The following is an 18,047-nucleotide window of genomic DNA, read 5'->3' as shown; positions in this document are numbered from 1 at the left end:
TCTGCCCATCTTTGGCTCGCTTGCCGTGGACGAGTTCCGAGTAGAGCGCTTGCTTTGGGAGTCTCGTGTCTGGCATGCGAACAATGTGGCCTGCCCAGCGGAGCTGAACAAGTGTGGTCAGTGCTTCAATGCTGGGGATGTTGGCCTGGACGAGGACGCTAATGTTGGTGCATCTGTCCTCCCAGGGGATTTTCAGGATCTTGCGGAGACATCGCTGGTGGTATTTCTCCAGCGACTTGAGGTGTCTATTGTACATGGTCCACGTCTCTGAGCCAAAGAGGAGGGCGGGTATTACTACGGCCCTGTAGACCATGAGCTTGGTGACAGTTTTGAGGGACTGATCGTCAAACACTCTTTTCCTCAGGCGGCCAAAGGCACTGGAGGCGGTATTGGATCTCATCATCAATGCCTGCTCTTGTTGATAGGAGGCTCCCAAGATAGGCGAAGTGGTCCACTTTGTCCAGGGCCACGCCGTGGATCTTGATGACTGGGGGGGCAGTGCTGTGCGGCGCGGACAGGCTGGTGTAGGACCTTTGTCTTACTAATGTTTAGCCTAAGGCCCATGCTTTCATATGCCTCGGTAAATACGTTGACTATGTCCTGGAGTTCAGCCTCTGTGTGTGCACAGACGCGGGCGTCGTCCGCGTACTGTAACTCGACGACAGAGGTTGGAGTGGTCTTGGACCTGGCCTGGAGATGGCGAAGGTTGAACAGCTTCCCACTGGTTCTGTAGTTTAGCTCCACTGCAGTGGGGAGCTTATCAACTGTGAGGTGGAGCATTGCAGCGAGGAAGATTGAGAAGAGGGTTGGGGCGATGACGCAGCCCTGCTTGACCCCGGTCCGGACATGAATTGGGTCTGTGATGGATCCGTTAGTAAGGATCATGGCCTGCATGTCGTCGTGGAGCAGGCAGAGGTTGGTGATGTACTTTTGGGGTCATCCGAAACGGAGGAGGACGCTCCATAGACCCTCGCGGTTGACAGTGTCAAAGGCCTTTGTAAGGTCAAAGAAGGCCATGTATAAGGGCTGGCGCTGTTCCCTGCATTTTTCCTGCAGCTGTCGTGCTGCAAAAATCATGTCCATTGTGCCCCGGAGGGGACGAAATCCGCACTGCGACTCCGGGAGGAGCTCCTCGGCCACGGCGAGAAGACGATTGAGGAGGACTCTAGCGACGACTTTCCCAGTGGTTGATAGCAGGGAGATTCCTCTGTAGTTGCCACAGTCGGACTTGTCCCCTTTTTTAAAGATGGTCACGATCACTGCATCTCTAAGATCTCCCGGCATGCTCTCCTCCCTCCAGATGAGAGAGATGAGGTCGTTTCGCATCAGTAGTGCCTCTCCGCCATACTTGAGTGCCTCAGCAGGGATTCCATCCGCTTCCGTAGCCTTGTTGTTTTTTAGCTGTCTTATGGCCTTTTCTACCTCATGCAGTGTTGGTGTCTCACTCTGAGGTGGTGGCGGGTAGCATGCTGCGGGATGGAGTCGAGAACACTCGAGTCAAAGGCAGAGTCTCGGTTGAGGAGATCTTCGAAGCGTTCCTTCCAGCGGGCCCTAACAGCCTCGGTGTCCTTGATGAGTGTTTCCCTGTTCTTGGCCAGGAGTGGGGTGGGGCCTTGGGAGTTTGGTCCGTATGTGGCGTTGACTGCAGTGAAGAATCCTCGCATATCGTGGTTGTCGGCCAGCTGCTGTATCTCCTGTGTTTTCTCCATCCACCACCTGTTCTTTAGGCCCCGGGTTTTTTGTTGGACCTCAGCCTTGAACTATCTGTAATGCTGCTTTGCTGCTCCCGAGTTGGGTTGCTATTTAAGGCTCAGAAATGCCCTGCGCTTGCGATCTATTAGTTCTTGAATCTCCCCTGCTGTCTATGTACTTAATGTATGCCTCTTTCCTTACCCTCAATTGTTCCCTTATGGCTTTATTCATCCATGGAGTCTCATTAGTGTTTCGTTTGTTCTTTCCGTTTAGCGGAATATATTGTTCCTGCACTCTGTTGAACACCATTTTAAATGTTTCCCACTGTTGTTTCCACATCGTTGGTTGCCAATATTGTTGCCCATTTTATTTTCCCAAGTTCTATTTTCAGCCTCTCAAAATCAGTTGTTCTCCAATCTAATAACCTGGTTTTCATTACACTTATGTCCTTCTCAATTATTGTATTAAAGCGTATTATATTATGGTCACTATTGCCTAGATGCTTCCCTACTTTTACTTCTCTTATCTGCTCTGATTCATTCCCCATTACTAGATCCAATAGTGAATCCTCCCTTGTTGGGCTTTTTACATGTTGGGTTAGAATGGAGTCCTGTACATATTGCAAAAACTCCATTCCCTTATCCCTTTTACCTCTTCTGTCTAATTAATATCGGGTCGTTGAATTCCCTCATGATTATTATTCTATGAGTTTTTTACTCATTTCCCAAATTTGTCTGCATATTTCTTCCTTCACCTCCCTTCCATTATTAGGTGGTCTGTAGACTACACCTATTAATGAAATTTATCCTTTATTATCCTTCATCTCTATCCATATAGATTCTATTTTTGCCTTGCGGACAGCTGTGTCACTATTTTCTACTGCCATTATGTTATCTCTAATAAGTACAGCTACTCCACCTCCCCCGTTTCCCTCTCTATCTTTTCTAAATATGTTATACCCTGCAATGTGTAATTCCCAGTCCTAATTTTTCTGTAGCCATTTCTCAGTAATCCCTACTATGTCTGGTTCCTTGCAACACATGATTGCTTCCAGCTCCCCTGTTTTATTACGGACACTGTGTGCATTGCTGTACAGACAGTTTAACTCATTTTAATAGGATTGCCTCTCACTTTTTATGTTTAACCATCTTTTTAGACTCCTGTTCTATAAATCTATTTATTCCCTTGCCATCAATGTCCTCCCTTACTTAATTGTTTCTTATGCTCTCTTTTCCTGTTTTGTTTAAATTTCAGCTGTTACTTTTTTATAGGTCCCGCTCCCCATCTTACTAATTTAAAGCCTTTGCCACCTCCCTATTTACCCTTTCCGCTCGGACACGGGTCCCATCCTGGTTCAGGATTAACAGTTTTCTCTTGTTCCCAATATGTTCTTTCAGTCCCTACCTCAACTTTCTGTTGCCTTGGTTGGCCTTTACATTTCTAAATTTCACTGCCTCTCTGAATCTTGCTAATTTTCCAACTTCAAATGTATTATGTTTTTTCCCCCTGCATACTCATAAGAACATAAGAACATAAGAATTAGGAACAGGAGTAGGCCATCTAGCCCCTCGAGCCTGCTCCACCATTCAACAAGATCATGGCTGATCTGGCCGTGGACTCAGCTCCACTTACCCGCCCGCTCCCCGTAACCCTTAATTCCCTTATTGGTTAAAAATCTATCTATCTGTGATTTGAATACATTCAATGAGCTAGCCTCAACTGCTTCCTTGGGCAGAGAATTTCACAGATTCACAACCCTCTGGGAGAAGAAATTCCTTCTCCACTCGGTTTTAAATTGGCTCCCCATATTTTAAGGCTGTGCCCCCTAGTTCTAGTCTCCCCGACCAGTGGAAACAACCTCTCTGCCTCTATCTTGTCTATCCCTTTCATTATTTTAAATGTTTCTATAAGATCACCCCTCATCCTTCTGAACTCCAACGAGTAAAGACCCAGTCTACTCAATCTATCATCATAAGGTAACCCCCTCATCTCCGGAATCAGCCTAGTGAATCGTCTCTGTACCCCCTCCAAAGCTAGTATATCCTTCCTTAAGTAAGGTGACCAAAACTGCACGCAGTACTCCAGGTACGGCCTCACCAATACCCTGTACAGTTGCGGCAGGACCTCCCTGCTTTTGTACTCCATCCCTCTCACAATGAAGGCCAACATTCCATTCGCCTTCCTGATTACCTGCTGCACCTGCAAACTAAATTTTGGGGATTCATGCACAAGGACCCCCAGGTCCCTCTGCACCGCAGCATGTAGTAATTTCTCCCCATTCAAATAATATTCCCTTTTACTGTTTTTTTTTCCCAAGGTGAATGACCTCACACTTTCCGACATTGTATTCCATCTGCCAAACCTTAGCCCATTCGCTTAACCTATCTAAATCTCTTTGCAGCCTCTCTGTGTCCTCTACACAACCTGCTTTCCCACTAATCTTTGAGTCATCTGCAAATTTTGTTACACTACACTCTGTCCCCTCTTCCAGGTCATCTATTTATATTGTAAACAGTTGTAGTCCCAGCACCGATCCCTGTGGCACACCACTAACCATCGATTTCCAACCCGAAAAGGACCCATTTATCCCGACTCTCTGCTTTCTGTTAGCCAGCCAATTCTCTATCCATGCTAATACATTTCCTCTGACTCTGCGTACCTTTATCTTCTGCAGTAACCTTTTGTGTGGCACCTTATTGAATGCCTTTTGGAAATCTAAATATACCACATCCATCGGTACACCTCTATCCACCATGCTCGTTATATCCTCAAAGAATTCCAGTAAATTAGTTAAACATGATTTCCCCTTCATGAATCCATGTTGCGTCTGCTTGATTGCACTATTCCTATCCAGATGTCCCGCTATTTCTTCCTTAATGATAGCTTCAAGCATTTTCCCCACTACAGATGTTAAACTAACCGGCCTATAGTTACCTGCCTTTTGTCTGCCCCCTTTTTTAAACAGAGGCGTTACATTAGCTGCTTTCTAATCCACTGGTACCTCCCCAGAGTCCAGAGAATTTTGGTAGATTATAACGAATACATCTGCTATAACTTCCGCCATCTCTTTTAATACCCTGGGATGCATTTCATCATTGTCTGTTTCTTCTTGTCTTGCAATAATGTCATTTATGTACATTTTATGCTGCAGTAGTGAAAAAGTATAAAGCTACATCATGTTTTACATGTTTCCCTCTCTCTGGAACTGGCAAAGGAAGCTAATGGTGAGACGTGGGAAAGAATCAGTCTAAATGGAAGAGAATAACCACCTGATGATCTGATTTTTACCATCATACCATGTTGATACAGATATATATCCAGATGTTACCAGGTCTCTTCACATCATGTTTCAAAAAAACTCTCTCCCCTATTTCTTTTTTGCCAAAGCTTCACATTAAAGTCTAATCCTGTTACCAAATGGCATTCGAAATCTTGCACTTTCAGCAGGTGTTACTGGATAACAATCTGGAGTGGGATCCTTGGCTGATTTTTCTCTCCCTAGCCAAGTGATACATCTGTAGAACCTTGATGTTGTCCCAGCTGTCCCAGCCAAAATCACATAGTTCACCACAAGGTAGGGATGAAACCCGAGACCTTCTATAAGATCATAAGAATTAGGAACAGGAGTAGGCCATACAATCCCTCGAGCCTGCTCCACTATTCAATATGATCTTTGACCTCAACTCCACTTTCCCACCCAATCTCCATATCCCTTGATTCCCTTAGAGTGCAAAACTCTTATCAATCTCAGCCTTGATTATACTCAAAGACTGAGCATCCACAGCTCCCTAGGGTAGAGATTTTCAAAGATTTACAACCCCCTGAATGAAGAAGCTTCTCCTCATCTCAGTCCTAAATGGCCGACCCATTATCCTGAGAAGATGCCTCCTAGCATCTACTGTGTCAAGCCCTCTCAGAATCTTATATGTTTCAATGAGATCACTCCTCATTCTTCTAAACTCTAGAGAGTATGGGCCCATTCTACTCAATCTCTCCTCATAGGACATCCTCATCCCAGGAATCAATCTAGTGAATCTTCATTGCAACCCCTCCAAGGCAAGTATATCCTGGTCTGTATATTCTAATCTGTACAGCTTAATACCACAAGATGTGGTGTATTTACTGACTAAGGCACACTTTTTAAATGGTAATTTCTTTTATATTATATGGTCAAGTCTGCCCGATGACATATTTGCATATTTAAATTTGATGATTACCATTAGCGTGTAAAAGTACAAATCCCTGTGTGAGCGGATTTTCTGCTGGCAGCAACTGTGTGGAACCTATTACCAGCCTATCATGGTTAATCCAGGCCATTATGTTTTACTTACTGTATACCGCAGCACATCAGTTAACATTTGTACCTGTGGCTTTTATGCTCTGTATTTGAGTAACTAAGTATCTCCCCTGCATGACAGTAGAATTTATTTAGGATGAATTGTTCATCAATTACTCCACCAAATATTTTTTTCTTCTTGCCCAAGAGTGGAAATTAAAATTTCTAAACAGTTATTTTGTTACTTTGCAACATATCATTTGTGTAATTATGAAACAATTTAAGTTTGATGAATCAGCTAATCAAAAATACTGGTAAACTAACTTTCAGTTAGAGGAACCTACCTGTGAGTTATCTGTTGCATTAGTACAACCTGCATAGCATGCAGAAAAATACTGGACATCATCTGCACCACAGACTGGGTTGTAGTATGAACGGATGCAATGACATTCATCATTGCAGGGTGCATCCAAATTGAATTTCTCTGCAGTTCTGCTACTGTGAGATAATATGCAGAAAGAAATCAGATAATGCTCCTTTCAGCCCGTATAAAATCACAGATTAACACTGATGCATGAAGTTCTGTTCCTTCAGTGATGGGTTAATTATGCAAGTATTACAGTCTTTAGGGTGATCTTCATGCTATTAACATTGGTTTTGCTGCTGACTTAAAGTGCACACTCCAAAATAAACAATCAACATTGTTTAGTTGTTTTAGGTTACTGCTAAATTACTATGTACAACTGTCCTATTTTTGTATCAGGATGCCTTAAAATTATCCTTGAGCACCAGTGAGGAAACGTCCTTTCCAGAACACACCTCCCATCCCCACCTGAAACAAAAATTATAATGTAGAGATTTGGAAATTAGGGATCTGTAAATGTAATTACCTGCACTGAGTATGAAGGACTAATAGCCTGTCATGACAGTGTTAAATGACATCACAGCTTCTGTCACATGCCTGGTGTCACACTATAGCTGCTATTTTAGAGTGAAAGTATGCTTAAAAAACCTCTCAGTCTGATTGCAGTTCCAACACTGGCCACTGGGCAACACTGTCGAGCTTTTTTGGAGAAAATCAATTGTAGCCATTTTGGTTTTCCGTTTTTCCAGGTAAGTATCAGATCAGCTGGCAAGGTGTTAGTTTTATATAAACACCTGTGCTCTAGTCCCGCCAGTTGGCCTATCTGCAACCTGTTCTCAGGTGGTTTGTCACTGTAATTTATGCGGTGTGCAGTATGCAGTTGTAAGTCTAGTGGATGAACTGGTTATTGTTAAACCTTTGTTAATAAACCAACTAGTTCTTAATAAAATGTGATGCAATGAATTCTTAAGCAAAGAACCCATGAAGCAACTACATTACAGTCACCACCAGCAGTCTCCATTCGCCTGAGAAATGATAGGTCAGCTAGTGATGCTGTCTGATCTGCAGCCTGTTTGTGGGAGACTAGTTGAGTAAAGTTGTAATCAATTTAAAAATGGTCCAGCAAATGACACAATAGGAATATAGAAAGACAAAGATATTGGGATCATACAGAGATTGGAGAATAGGGAAACTGAGATTGGGAGTCAGAGATAGACAGGTATTGAAGGTAGAGCGAGAGGTTGTGGAATAAGAAACAGGTTACGGGACAGGGATAGATAGCTATTGGGGCTACAGAGAAATAGAATGATTGGGGGAACAAAGGAGCTTATATTGGGAAACAGATAAAGACAGTGTTTGGGGTTAAAAGATCAAAAAAGATTGGGAGAATAAACAAAGATTCAGGGCACATAGACACAGAGAGATGGAGACAAATAGAGTGATTGTAATGAGAGAAAGAGGCCTAGAAATTTGATGAAGGGCATGCCCATTTTTCAGGCATTAAACGTGCGCCTAAGACTCCAATATTGCAGGAGTGCATGCTCATTACAAGTCAGAAGTGCACTGAACTCCTCATTGGTAATAGGCATCCAAGGCCCACACCTGAAACAAGCTTTAGGCTTTTGCATGTGAAAATAAGGTGACGAATGCCTGTTAGAGGCCCCCTATGCAAAAACAGAGCCAATACCGGAATCCAAATTTGAAACCTGTTCACCTGCGTGCTGCCTGGGGACACTCAGCAGGTGTCTGCATTTAAATAAGATCTGTGGCCCAATATCAAGAGGTGACTAAAGTAGTGGACAGGGGACTATCTACGGATGTTATTTATATGAACTTCCAGAAGGCATTTGATAAAGCCCCTCATAAGAGATTGTTAACTGAGAAATGAAGGCAAATTATTGACCTGGTTAGGAAATTGACTGAGTGATAATGGACAGGTACTCTAATTGGCAGGATGTGACTAGTGGTGTCTCACAGGGATCTGTGTTGGGGCCTCAACCATTGAATGTAATGATTAACGACTTAGATAATAGGATAGAAAGCCACATATCCAAATTTGCCAATGACACTGCATTGTAGGCAGTGTAGATAAAATTACAAACAGATATTGATAGATTAAGTAAATGGGCGACAATGTGGCAAATGGATTTCAATGCAGGCAAATGTGAGGTCATCCACTTTGAACCTAAAAATGATAGAACAGGGTAAATGGTGAAAAGTTAAAAACAGTAGAGGTCCAAAGGGACTTGGGGGTCCAGGCACATAGATCATTAAAACGTCAGAAAATAATCAAAATTACCAAAAAGACAAAGGGAATGCTGTGCTTTATAGCTAGGGGACTAGAGTACAAGGGGTAGAAGTTATGCTGCAGCTTAACAAAGCCTGGGTAGACCACAGCTGGAGTACTGTGAACAGTACAGTAGCTTAGTGGTTATGTTATTGGACTAGTAATCCAGAGGGCTGGAGTAATGATCCGGAGACATGGGTTTAAATCCCACCATGGCAACTGGGTAATTTAAATTCAGTTAATTAAATAAATCTGGAATAAAAAGCTAGTGTCAGTAATGGTGAACATGAAACTACTAGATTGTCGTAAAAACCCACCTGGGCACAGACAGAAAGGTTGCAGGGGCCACAGATTCAAACAGTCTAGGAAGACACTGCAATCAAGACACATAAATGAAAATATCAGGGAGATACAGAAACAAACATCCAGAAATTATAGAAAATCATGTAACGCAGGCAGAGAAATCAGGGCACAATGACACAAAAATCTATGGACACTCAGACAAAGATCAAGTCACAGAAACGCAAAAGGAAAAAGACTGCAACAGAGGGAAAGACGCAGGAGATCAGGAGAGATTCATACATCAAAAAAGACAACGATTTCTTCGACAAAACACACATCTTTGAAGGCAAGGAAACACTGGGGGAAATTTCAACATAGGTGAATGGGTGGGAGCGGGTGCAGGTAGAGGGTTAATGGGGAAAAATTAGAATCATGTCGGGAAGCCGGCTCCAACCCGCCGACTTCCGGGTTTTACAAGAGGCGGGACAAGGGGCAGGCAGCCAAACCGCTCCCAGGAGGCGGGTTGGCACTTTAAATATGTTAATGACGCTGGAGGCCTTGGATTTAACCTGCTGTTCAGGTTGTACCGTTGCTGGCCGAGGTTCCCGGGCCTCAGGAATCATTGCAGCTGCAGCGAGACCAGGACAGCCTCAGGGAGCACTCTTTTGTGGGCTAGAACTGCTTCCTTCCGGTTCCCCAAGCTCCCCCACCATCAACCCCCCCACCATCAACCCCCCCATACAAACCCTGCCCCCCCCTCCGCTACATATATACCACCCTCCCCCTGGATCGGAATCCCGTTGGGATTGGACCACCCCTGGGATTTGCAATTGTATACCCTCGTGATCAGGGACTGGACCTACCTGGTTCTGCAGCCTCCTCTAGTGTGCTTCCCACCCGACTGGAAGCCAAGCCTGTCAATTCTGGGCAGGGAACCTATCAATGATGTCAGACGGACGCTGCGCAGTTAAATCTCCACAGCATGTGGGGAAACCCAGACTTCCATGTTTTCCCGCACGGTACCGGACCCCGCTGCCCACCCCCCCCCACCACTCCCAGCAGGCCTGCAGGTAAAAATTCCGGCCACAGATACAGTGCTCACAATATGATGTGGAATGCACAAACATCAGGACAACAGAGGACTCACAATGAGCAAAGCCACTGATGATCCACGATTTTATAAAAAGTCTTACCTATGCATGTCCTGAGTCAATTAGTATTCTCCAACTCTGCTTCACCTGAACACTATGCTTAATCCTGACTCTCTATGTGCAACACCACAGGAGGCCGACTAGTTAAGTTATTTATAATAAGTGCTGAAAATATTTGAACAGTCCCACATACTGCAACAGAAATGTACACCTTGTGATAATCACGCAGGTGATGTTTAAAGCATTCAGGAAAGCAATGTGACAAAATTAATGTAATTTAACAATTACTTACAGATTATAGTCCTGGTTGACTCCAGCAAATGGGTGATTTGAGCATTTAGCAAAAATGAAAATGAAGCTGAAAAGCAGTGATAACATGCTTGTAACTGCAGCCATTTTGATCATATCTCGACAATGGAGCTTCAACTTGGAAATTATGATCCCACCAGCAATTTGGCCAAGAAAAGCTCCGGGGATAAGTACTACTCCTTGAAAGTAAAGATTAGAACCAATTATATAATTGTTATGTCACATGTTTCACTGAAGATTTCTGTGTATTTTCTGGATGATCTGCTGCCAGACCAAAAGACCTATAATACTATAATACCAGTCATATAATTTCATTTACAAAGCCACTCATAGCACACCTGCCATATAACAGTTATAAAAGTATATTTTAAAGAACGGTCTTGCCATTTATCGAAATGTTCAAGATAATAGACTCAAGTTTCGGCCTGAGTTGCTCCTATTTTTTTGGAGCAACTAGTTTAGAATGGAGCATCATAGAAATTGCAATTCTCGGCATTTAGTTTGCTCCATTTCCAGTGAGTTAGAATAGTTTCATTGTAGAACAGATTTTTTTTTCAAAGGGGGCGTGTCCAGCCACTGACGCCTGTTTTGCAAGTTTAGGCAGCGAAAACTTACTGCAAACTAACTTAGAATGGAGTAAGTGTAGATTTTTGATTCTTACGCTCAGAAAAACCTTGCCTACACGTAGAGATCAGGCGTAGAGAACGAGAGATGGCGGGGGCGGGGAAGGGGGGTTTACAAACATTAAACACTTCACTTTTACAAATAAAGAGCCATCATCAATAATAAATGATAAGTAAATCAATAAATCAACCAATAAAATTTAAAAAAATAAAAAATCAATCAATAAATAAAAAATTAAGTTTCTACTCACCGACTGCAGCACCGGGAGCCCTCCAACAGCATGCTGGGATGGGGCCCCCGCAGTGTCTTTCTCTCTGTCTCTCTCTCTGTCAGTGTCAGTGTCACTCTCTCTGTCAGTGTCAGTGTCAGTGTCTCTCTCTCTGTCAGTGTCTCTCTCTTTCTCTCAGTGTCTCTCTCTCTCTTTCTCTCAGTGTCTCTCTCTCTCTTTCTCTCAGTGTCTCTCTGTGTTTCTGACAGCAAGGGGGAGGGAGGAGGGGGAGGGAGGAGGTGGAGGGGGGAGGGAGCGAGAGGAGGAAGGGAGAGGAGGGAGGGGGGAGGGAGAGGGAGGAGGAGGAGGGGTGAGGGAGGGAGAGAGGGGAGGGAGGGAGCGAGGGGGGAGGGAGGGAGGGAGAGAGGGAGAGAGGAGGGAGGGAGAGGGGGAGAAGAGGAAAAGGAGGGGGAGGGAGAGAGCGCGGAGAGGAGGGGCGAGGGGGTGGGGGAGAGGAGAGGGGGGAGAGGGAGGCTGAACGGGCCGTGCCGAAGACCGGGCGGGGCCCGCCCCCAGTAAGATGCGGGGCAGGCGGGCGGGCCCTGCCAACAACGACATGGAGGGGACGTAGAGGTGGGGGGGGGAGCGGGAGCTAAACGGGAGGTAGGGAGGAAGGAGCGGGAGCTAAACGGGAGGGAGGGAGTGTGGGGGGGGAGCAGGAGCTAAACGGGAGGGAGGGATGGGGGGGGGAGCTGGAGCTAAACGGGAGGGAGGGAAGGAGGCCAGAGTCCGATCTTTGCCCTGGCAGCCCATTCGGCCAGGGCTAGGGGCGGCGTGCTTCGGGCCCCTCCCACACAGCTTCGGGGGCCTGGAGCTACTGCAGGTACTGTTTTCAGCGCCGGGACCTGGCTCCGCCCTCCATGCGTTCTGCTGCACTGCGCCAAGGGCCTGGATCGACCAGACGGAGGGGAGAATACCAAGGTAAATAATAGGCATCGTTTCTGTTCTAAAAAGTCGGCACACCACACGGAGATGCGCCGTTCTAACCCTGGGGGCAAACTTGGGACCATTAAGGAGAAGGGGAAGATAGGGTAGAGAGAAACTTCTTCCACTGGTTGGGGAGTCTAGGACTAGGGGACATAGGGCCTGGTTTCTCAGCAGTATTGGCCCTTTTGGGCAATAACCAGGTCAGCGAGAAATTCCCCAGCTGATTTACGCCGGTGGTTTCGAAGTACCGCTGGGGAGCGGACAACCGGCGTGCACCGTTCACAGATCGCCATGGCGCGATATTTGGCTCAGTGGTGACCCGTAGGTAAGTATAAAAAAAAACACCCACGAGAATCAGCAGAACTGAGCGGTAGGTGAGTAGCCCTGCAAGAAAAAGGTAATTGTTTTTTTACTCATTATTTTAAAATTCTGTTGTAGTGATTTAAGTTAAAAGGGTCCTGAGAATGTTTTTATGATTTTTTATGTTATGTTTTTTGAAAAAATATTTTTAGTGTTTTTCTCCTCCTAGGCCCAACCCGCAGCCTCGGGGTAAATTTTTAGTAAATTTATTAATTATCGCCCATTTTCTTTAAGAACTACCCAATCGACCCAAAATTCACCTTTTTCGTCGAGAATTGGGGTGCAACGCCCATTTTTTTTGCTGGGTGGATTTTTTTCTTTTTTTGGGGTAGGTTTTTGTCGGCAATAATCTTAGGAATCTTAGCGGTCTTTTGGGTTGCAATCGGGCGCTGGCGGGTTGTTAAGAAACTCCAGCCCTTAGTCTAGAAATTAGAGCCAGGCCTTTCAGGAGTGAAATTAGGAAACACTTCTACATACAAAGGGTTGTAGAAGTTTGGAACTCTCCTTCAAACAGCAATTAATGCTAGATCAATTTTTAATTTTAAATCTCAGATTGGTTTCGCGAATCAAAAGTATTAAGGGATATGGGCCAAAGGCGGGTATATGGAGTTAGGTTGCAGATCAGCCATAATCTCACTGAATGGCAGAACAGGCTTGAGGGGATAAATGGCCTACTCCTGTTCCTTTGTTCCTACATACAAAACCAAGTAGCTAGTAATGAATTTTACAGGAGTGAGGGACATTTAGCTTGACAAGAACCACATTGAGTCTATCACTGTCACACTTATTACCTGTTCCATCTGTCAGACAGGTGGCTGGGGACTTACAGCTAAAGGAAAATTCAATTCAAAATCTTGGAGCGGTAAGAGAAATTATTATTGTTTTTAAAGTTTTAGATATATTGTACATTCCCATTACATTGCCACTGCACTGCCACCTTGTGCATTATTTCATTTATTTGCATTTTTTTTCATTTGAACTATTCAAAGTGCATGCGGTACAAGCTATATTGACACTGAAGCACAGTCTGAGCCATCTAGTGAATGCATAAATGAGGATAGTTACCAATTTTATTTTCATTTTGCTTGTTCTTCTCTTTTTCAACCTTTCCTTTTCACCTCTATGTTGCCCCCTCTCTATATACTTTAATAATGTTTAACCAACAGAGACTTTCATGGTGGCATCTATACTATTCTTGGACTGAGATACCACAAGCTTGAGTGATGCAGGACATCCCCAGTCAGCTTTCCATCAAGACAGCATTAGGAATGGTGAAAAACCCTACAAGGGAAACCTAATTGCTAATATTAGTTGAGACTCCTTTCAGGGATTGAACGCTCTCACCTTATAGGTTTCTAGTTGCCTCATGCTGCTTTCTGCATGAAGATACATTTTAAAAATTAAATTAAACAATTCATTGTTTAGTTTCTCCCACATCATTCTTCTACCATGGCAATGGACGATTATCTATTCCCCTATTACTGCTATTATGTACTTGAGCACCAGGACATGGCCTCTAATTACTATTCTTTTCACATAAGTTCCTCACCTCCTCATCCCGCATACTCACTGAAATTGAGAATTCAACATATGAGGAGCTGGAGTTGTAAAACTGCTCCTATCACTTCACAATGCAAAACCTTGCCATACAATCCTCCATTTGAGCCACCATTAATTAAGACTTTTCGGAATTCTAAATCAAACATTATTGGTAGTGGTCCAGAAATTGTAGTTGGAGGCTTCCTGTGGGTGGGCACCTCCGACCAAAAATCTTTTTACGAAAGTACCTGATGATCCCGGAGGAATATAGAATTGCGGTTCGAGGCCTCCATTCGCAGTCCAGCGTATGGGCTCATGCGTCCCAGGAACATAAGCACAACCTGGGATCACGTGGGCCTGGACCACCAATGAACATGGGGTATTCTTATTCATAATAATGGTGAGTTCCGTTTGTATGGGCTCTCATTACTATCAATGAGAATACCCCTAAAAACACAGAAACACAACACAATAAATTAAAAAACATGTCGCATATTTAAAATTAATTGAAATTGAATTTAATTAAATGTTTTAGACAAAAGATTATTTTTTTGAATTTTTTTAAATATGTTTTAATAGGAGTAAAAATATACTTACCTTAATGGACAGGGTTTTTAATATAACAATTAGTAATAAAATTTAATTTTTCTATCTTTTAAAACTCTGACGCTGGTAAAAGCAGGCTGTAAGAGTTTGAAGGACATTCACTGGCCAGGAATTGGGCAAATAGCCCAAATTCTGCACAAGAAGGCCCTTCTCCCAGCGATGCGTGCGATCTGTCAAAAGAAATTTTGACAATTCGTAAATGCTGGTTCTCGGCGCATGCTCATTGCGCGCCAAGAACCAACACTTGTAAGTCCTCTTCGGGTGCATGCACACATCATACGCACCTGGAGAGGCCACAATTTATGGCCTGATGTTTAAAGGATTAATACAGATAGTAACATTTAGTGTCTTTATCGCTGCTTTCACTGCCCAGATTGTTTCTCCAAATGATGATCATTATTATTACGGTTAAATGGAAAAATAATATTCCCTCCTCTTAACAAGCCCATTAGATCAAATGCCCCTGACTCAGCGACCTTAATAATTGCAAGGGACTGGGGGCTAGAACCTCCACTTTTGGGCTTATCGCCCAATGCTGGGGATGTTGGCCTGGTCAAGGACGCTAATGTTGGTGCGTCTGTCCTCCCAGGGGATTTGCAGGATCTTGCGGAGGCATCGTTGATGGTATTTCTCCAGCGACTTGAGGTGTCTACTGTACATGGTCCATGCCTCTGAGCCATACAGGAGGGCAAGTGTTACTGCAGCCCTGTACACCATGTGCTTGGTGGTAGATTTGAAGGCCTGGTCTTCGAACACTCTTTTCCTCAGGTGGCCGAAGGCTGCGCTGGTGCACTGGAGGCAGTGTTGAATCTCCTCATCAATGTCTGCTTTTGTTGGTTAGAACTCCCGAGGTATGAGAAATGGTCCACATTGTCCAGGGCCGCGCCGTGGATCTTGATGACTGGGGGACAGTGCTGTGCGGTGAGGACAAGGTGGTGGAGGACCTTTGTCTTACGGATGTTTAGCGTAAGGCCTATGCTTTCGTATGCCTCAGTAAATACGTCAACTATATCCTGGAGTTCAGCCTCTGTATGTGCACAGACGCAGGCATTGTCCGCGTACTGTAGCTTGACGACAGAAGTTGGGGTGGTCTTGGACCTGGCCTGGAGGTGGCGAAGGTTAAACAGGTTCCCACTGGTTCTGTAGTTTAGTTCCACTCCAGCGGGGAGCTTGTTGACTGTGAGGTGGAGCTTGGCAGCGAGGAAGATTGACAAGAGGGTTGGCACGATAGCGCAGCCCTGTTTGACCTCGGTCCACGTGGATTGGTAAGGATCACCTCGGGAGCCTCTTATCAACAAGGGCAGGCATTGATGACGAGATTCAACACTGCCTCCAGTGCGCCAGTCAGCCTTCAGACACTTGAGGAAAAGAGTGTTCGAAGATCAGGTCCTCAAATCTGACACCAAGCTCATAGTCTACAAGGCTGTAGTAATACCCGCCCTCCTGTATGGCTCAGAGACATGGACCATGTACAGTAGACACCTCAAGTCGCTGGAGAAATACCACCGATGTCTCCGCAAGATCCTGCAAATCCCCTGGGAGGACAGAGGCACCAACGTTAGCGTCCTCGACCAGGCCAACATCCTCAGTATTGAAACACTGACCACACTCGATCAGCTCCACTGGGCAGGCCACATTGTCCACATGCCTGACACGAGACTCCCAAAGCAAGTGCTCTACTCGGAACTCCTTCACGACAAACAAGCCAAAGATGGGCAGAGGAAACGTTTCAAGGACACCCTCAAAGCCTCCTTGATAAGGTGCAATATCCCCACCGACAACTGGGAGTCCCTGGCCAAAGACCGCACTAAGTGGCGGAAGTGCATCCGGGAGGGCACTGAGCACCTCAAGTCTCATCGCCGAGACCATGCAGAAACCAAGCGCAGGCAGCGGAAAGAGCCTACGGCAAACCAATCCCACCCATCCTTTTCCTCAACGACTGTCTGTCCCACCTGTGACAGGGACTATGGTTCTCGTATTGGACTGTTCAGTCACCTAACATAGAAACATAGAAAATAGGTGCAGGAGTAGGCCATTTGGTCCTTCGAGCCTGCACCACCATTCAATATGATCATGACTGATCATGCATTTCAGTACCCCATTCCTGCTTCCTCTCCATATCCCTTGATCCCTAAGAACTCATTTTTAGAGTGGAAGCAAGTCTTCCTCGATTCCAAAGGACTGCCTATGATGATGATCTATATTGAAGTTCATTTGCCAATTATACGCCAATTCTGCAAGTTTATTAATTTCTTCCTGTATTTTGTCGTAGTCCTCCTCTATTAACTATAACCCCAATTTGTGGTGCCCGCAAATTTTGGAACTGTGCTTCCGATTCCAAAGTCCAAATTATTTATGTACATGGTGAACAACAGCGGTGCCAGCACTGATCCTTGTAAAACACCATTTCCCACCTTTTGTCAGTATGAGTAAGTACCTTGTCCCCTACTCTCTGTTGTCGGTTTTGTAGCCAGCTTGCTATTTATTTTGCTCCTTGTCCCCTAACTCCAAATGTACTGACCTGAGTCATGAGTCTACTATGCGGTACCTTATTGAAGACCTTTTGAAAATACAAATACAACTTCATGAAAATCACAGGGAGGTTGAGGGCGAAATGTCGTTTTCACAAAGCTAACAGTGCAAATTGTCCAGCAACTTGTGGCGATTCGCAATTCGGGATACTTCTCTTCCTTGCTACAAGTTGCTGATCCATTTGCACATTAATAATAGTGTGCGTCGTTCATACACCGTTATTTTTTTCAGCAAATTCTGGCCCAATATGTCTTTAAATCAATTATACCAAGCCAGTTTTTAAAAAATGAATTATTAAAATATTATCTGTTAAGGAAGTTAATTTAACTGCTTACCTCCCAAGGTTGCTGCCAGGCTAGCAGTTTGGCCAAACTGATTTTCAATGTATTTAGGCATAAATGTCACAAAGCCAGTGATGACTAGTCCTTCAGCGATGCTTGCTATTGCTAAGAAAACGAAAACACTATTCTTCAACAACATCTATAAGAAAAGATATGTTTGACAATTAGTGAACATAGACCTCTGATGGTTCAGTAGGTTGGTATAATTCCAAGTGTCAAACTGAACTATAGAGATCAGAAAGATCCCAGGTTCAACCCCTGGTCTTTGAGTTAGCTAAGCTCAGTTACAAAAGATGCTACAATTGGCTTCAGCACCCTTGGCTAGAGAGGGGGTGAAATCAGCCTGATAACCAGATTGTGACACCCTGCTGGACAAATTGCTGTGTGGACTTCAGGCAAGGATAGAATTGGGCTCAGCTATGATTCTCCCATGATTAAATAGCCCATCAACACTTATCACACTTGTCACATATGAGCAAAGTCCACTTG

At 44.5% G+C, this 18,047-nt stretch overlaps 1 protein-coding gene across 5 annotated transcripts in view; it reads right to left on the bottom strand.

Annotated features, from left to right (window-relative positions):
* Positions 1-18,047, bottom strand: part of LOC139266719 (solute carrier organic anion transporter family member 4C1-like) — a 202,972-nt gene that overhangs the window by 28,847 nt on the left and 156,078 nt on the right. For all 5 annotated transcript variants that reach the window (XM_070884320.1, XM_070884329.1, XM_070884315.1 and 2 more), the window contains exons 8-10: positions 17,553-17,697; positions 10,345-10,540; positions 6,313-6,466 (exon numbers count right to left, since the gene is read on the bottom strand). In XM_070884320.1, coding sequence (XP_070740421.1) covers positions 6,313-6,466; positions 10,345-10,540; positions 17,553-17,697 — 495 coding nt within the window. The remainder of the gene's footprint in view (positions 1-6,312; positions 6,467-10,344; positions 10,541-17,552; positions 17,698-18,047) is intronic.

Source organism: Pristiophorus japonicus, chromosome 1 (assembly GCF_044704955.1).
Source record: "Pristiophorus japonicus isolate sPriJap1 chromosome 1, sPriJap1.hap1, whole genome shotgun sequence".
Classification (NCBI taxonomy): Eukaryota; Metazoa; Chordata; class Chondrichthyes; family Pristiophoridae; genus Pristiophorus; species Pristiophorus japonicus.
Note: the sequence above shows the minus strand (reverse complement) of the source record. Positions and strands in the feature narration are given on the sequence as shown.